This window comes from Endocarpon pusillum, assembly GCF_000464535.1.
Source record: "Endocarpon pusillum Z07020 unplaced genomic scaffold scaffold2241, whole genome shotgun sequence".
Lineage (NCBI taxonomy): Eukaryota > Fungi > Ascomycota > Eurotiomycetes > Verrucariales > Verrucariaceae > Endocarpon > Endocarpon pusillum.
Genome location: NW_006916164.1, coordinates 10032 through 13974, shown reverse-complemented (window position 1 = coordinate 13974; position 3943 = coordinate 10032). Strand labels below are relative to the sequence as shown.

General features: G+C 47.3%; 1 protein-coding gene across 1 annotated transcript; it reads right to left on the bottom strand.

Moving 5' to 3' along the window:
- Positions 1-2603: 2603 nt before the first annotated feature.
- Positions 2604-3251, bottom strand: EPUS_09415 (uncharacterized protein; the record flags this gene model as incomplete). Its single annotated transcript, XM_007803397.1, has 1 exon — positions 2604-3251. The coding sequence occupies one exon, from the start codon at positions 3249-3251 to the stop codon at positions 2604-2606; it is 648 nt and encodes a 215-aa protein (XP_007801588.1).
- Between the last annotated feature and the right edge of the window lie 692 nt (positions 3252-3943).

Genomic DNA, 3943 nt, shown 5'->3' with positions numbered 1-3943 from the left:
AATTCGCAACTCTTATGCAACGCACAGTAATGCTAGAAAGCTAACTAAACTTCAAGTCCTGTTGGACATTGAGAGGGCTCATTAGCCCGTTTTTCTATAATTTAGCTATAATTTGAGCGTTATTTTCTCAAAATGATGTCTGAAATGATACAATTCTTGTCATATTTCAGATGTTTAATTGTATAATTCTATGTAAACTAGATCACATCATGGTTAGGCCGAAGCTAAGCACACATTGATGGTGATTTAGGCATAGTTTTCAGAGGGCCTTCTCACTGTGCATTACGAAAATCTTGCAAATCCTTGGCGTTATATCGAGAATTGCAGCCGCAGCGTTACCAAATTGAAACAGCTCTTGAGGGTCGACCATGGATTTGTATTATGTAGATAATATGTCAAAAGGATGCACGGCTTCTTGATCATAGTGACGACAAGGACAAGCCATTCTGCATATAGAAGAAAGATAGTGAAAAGTCATGGCAGTTATCCTGACCAAGCGCAAGACACGCGCCACATGCCTGAGCACCAGGCGGATCCTCAGGACGGCGCTGTTGCCAATAAACTAATTCCCATCTATCCGATATTCCTCTATTCACCCTCATGCTCGTCGTCATCGTCATTAGTCTGCATGTTATTATTATTGTCTTCATTATCTATACTGAAGCCCCCTCTTCCTCACTGTTCCCGAAATTGTGTCCCCTCATCGTTGTATTGAAATGTCGCTTTAAGATGATGTAGACGTGAAGACATCAGCGACAGTATAAAAATAATCTCTGCCTGCCGTCTCGATGGACTCTTTACACCTCACTCCTTTTCCTCGACCTTCTTGACCGACACAGGCACTTACCCGTGTTTAGCTGCAGTTGGCGAATGGCCTTACTTACTTCTGGCCAAAGGACGAATGCCGCATCACAACCACAAGGACAACTGTGTAGCTGTGCAGGGCAGACTACGAGTTGGCCTTGGTTCATCCGGTCGATGAGACGACGCCCGCACCACCGAGCCCGAAGCCACATGGTCGCGACATGACGCGGTCGTTGATAAATCGACTTTTTTTTACTCTCTCTCTCTCTCTCTCTCCCCTCTGCAGCACGAGCAAAACGGCATGATCAGTATATATACGTTGACGACTGCGGCGGTGGATGCATATCTGCGTCGAGAGAACAGCAAGAGACAGCAAAATTCGAGACATCTCCTGGCAGTGAGTTGCCACCAACTTTATACTAACTTTTCTTACTCAACTTTGGGAACACAAGCTTTTGGGTCATTTTGATACCTCAAGCTGATGGCGGCCACGGAAAGTTTGAGCTGGAACTACGAGAATATGATAGAATATCTTGCTGCTACTTCTTCAGACTGATCCCGTCAGGGTACGTCCACCGCGTCCTCGCCAACGCCTTATCGACTGAGAAGAGGATGCTCTCTTACCAAAATCACTGCCTTCTCCTGTGTGAAGTCTACATGCTCCGGCAGCGCACAGCCGCCATCTTTCCCGGCGACATCTACCGAGAGTTCTTGGAGGACGCCAATGGCCTGTTGGACATCTGGTACGGAATGCACAGGCAGATCAGCACTGTGGAGAGGATTCATTGAGCTTATGCCCCGCGGTTACGTTGAGGGTTGAGCTTGAGATTTAGATCCGTCGTAACTTGTCGCCTGCAGGCGTGTGTTGGGTTGCGTTGTGTAAGTATCTATGTCAGTCAGCATTTTAGAAAGCCAGCATGAAAATTCAACAGGCATCTCTGGATTTTATGCGGCTTGTGCTGCTTTCGTAAAAGGCAATCATGCCGTCATCTGCTAGATGATGGGGTTGATGTGACAACTTGCGATGTGGGTGAGCCTCCTTCTAGTTGATTCGAGTTTGATAACTATTAGTAAGAACTGTCAAGGCCCGGCCCTCTAAGGAGTGAACTATCGTCATCCTCGAAAGAGGAGGATCAATACTAGGCGTTCACTGGCGTTAGCGAGGTCTTCGATCAGTCGTGTCATTTCTCTAATACTTTTTAGCCAAAAAATGTCAAAAATTTCGCGCATGGGATGTGCCATCGAGTTTATTGAAACAGAAAAAGGCGCAACAAGCCATGTGTATGTGACGTGCAAAAAGACTCTTCAAGAATGATAAACGGAAATAAAAGTATTGACGTTCGCGAAAAAGAAATGCTCGCTTTCCAGAACTGCCCATGTTCTTCCTTCAATGCTCACGATAACAGAAAAACCGCCTCACCACTCCGCGGTATTTGCCCTTAAAAGGCCGCTGTCATTTCTTCCTAAAAAGGGAGATTGCATATAGATGCGTAGGTTTAGGGTCCAGAAAGTTGCGGATAATAGAGTTATCTTTCGCCAGCACGTCCTTCTCCAACAGCGCTACTACGGCAATAAACCTCGGACTGAGGAGCTCGGGCATGGGTTTCCGCCGCAAAGAGCCTGTTTCATGGCTCGACGTAAACGGGCATGCTTTGCTGGTACTCCTGGTGTCCGCCATACGCAGGGCCTGCTTCTGGACCCGGCCGGGGAGCTGTATACGAATTGAAAGCCGGCGCGTGCTGCAGGTTGGATTGAGAACGGTGGTTTTCGAGATCTTGGTCTGTTGCGAGGGCGAAGGTTTAGCGTGAGCGACTGTATGCAGAGCCTCTCTCATCGTTAGGCGGTGTGTTTACTGGGAAGCGTTGGGCGTAAGGGTGTGGTACTGGAGGCTCGGTCGGGTTGTAATGGGCCATGAACGGGGATTGAACATCGCCGTTTTCTGTATCCCTGGTCTCTCCGGTTTGATAGCCGGATTTTGGGCCTTTTCTGCGACGGCGCCAGAGGAAACCCAATACGAAGAAGGCGACTAATGCGACCAATGCGACTGGGAGGCCAATTTGGAATTCTTTTCTATCAGTAATCTTTGGAGATGGTGATGCTGAGGGTGTTGCAGTCGTGGAAGATATCGGAGAAGAGCTGGGTGACACAGTCACGGTAGAGGTGGCAGCAGTATTGGTTGTCCCAGCCCAAGTGTTTATCCCAGCCCAAGTGTTTGTCCCAGCCCAAGTGTTTGCCCCAGCCCAGGTGTTTGTCCCAGCCCAGGTGTTTGTCCCAGCCCAGGTGGTTGTCACAGCCAAAGTGGTTGTCACAGTCATCGAAGGTATATTGATGAGTTCAGCAGAACTGCTGACGCGCAGAGTGGAAGATGAAGTGGCCCAGAAAGACAAAGGGATCCAAGAAGTGGGCGTAGGGTTGAATGGTAAGGTCGATGTTGATGGTATATACATACTTGTAATCCACACATTGGAGGATGTATAAGCTGAGGAAAAGATCTGAGCGGCTGTGGGAGTCTCTGCGGAATCTGAACTCGCTAGCAAATCCATCAGAGCAACACAAGTCGGGATAGACACAGGGTTCTCGTATGAAAAGTGAGGTGGGTATGGAAGGAATTAAAAGTGTAAGATGTCGTTTTCTTCGCTCTCAATTTATGGGCACTACTGCTATGGCTCGGTGGAAGCCACTGCAAGGCAACAAAGACCTTGACGGACTATTTGAGGAGATGTCTGGTTACGTCTGCAACGGCTGGTCAATGATACTTGGTGAGACATGCTACAGTACTAGGAAAAAAGTATCCGGCCAACCCCACTTTCGTACCCCACCAACATTATCGACTCTCTTCATACAAATCACCATAGTAAGTTATGAACTCTTTGGATTCTAATGAAAAATAGCTCAAAATGTTCAGAAACATCCAGAGATTGAGGCTGGGCTAATTTCCCGAATAGGCAGTTGATATTCAGAATCTGGTGTACCATCCTTTGGCCGCAATGACCGCATTCACCCTACTATCCATGCTCTTGATGAGATTGGTTATAGCTTCTTCTCCTATAGCATCCCAACCCTTATAAATAGCTCTAAACAATCGTTGATAATCCTGCTCTGATTTGCCCATATTAATTAGCTCTGGGTAGTGATCATT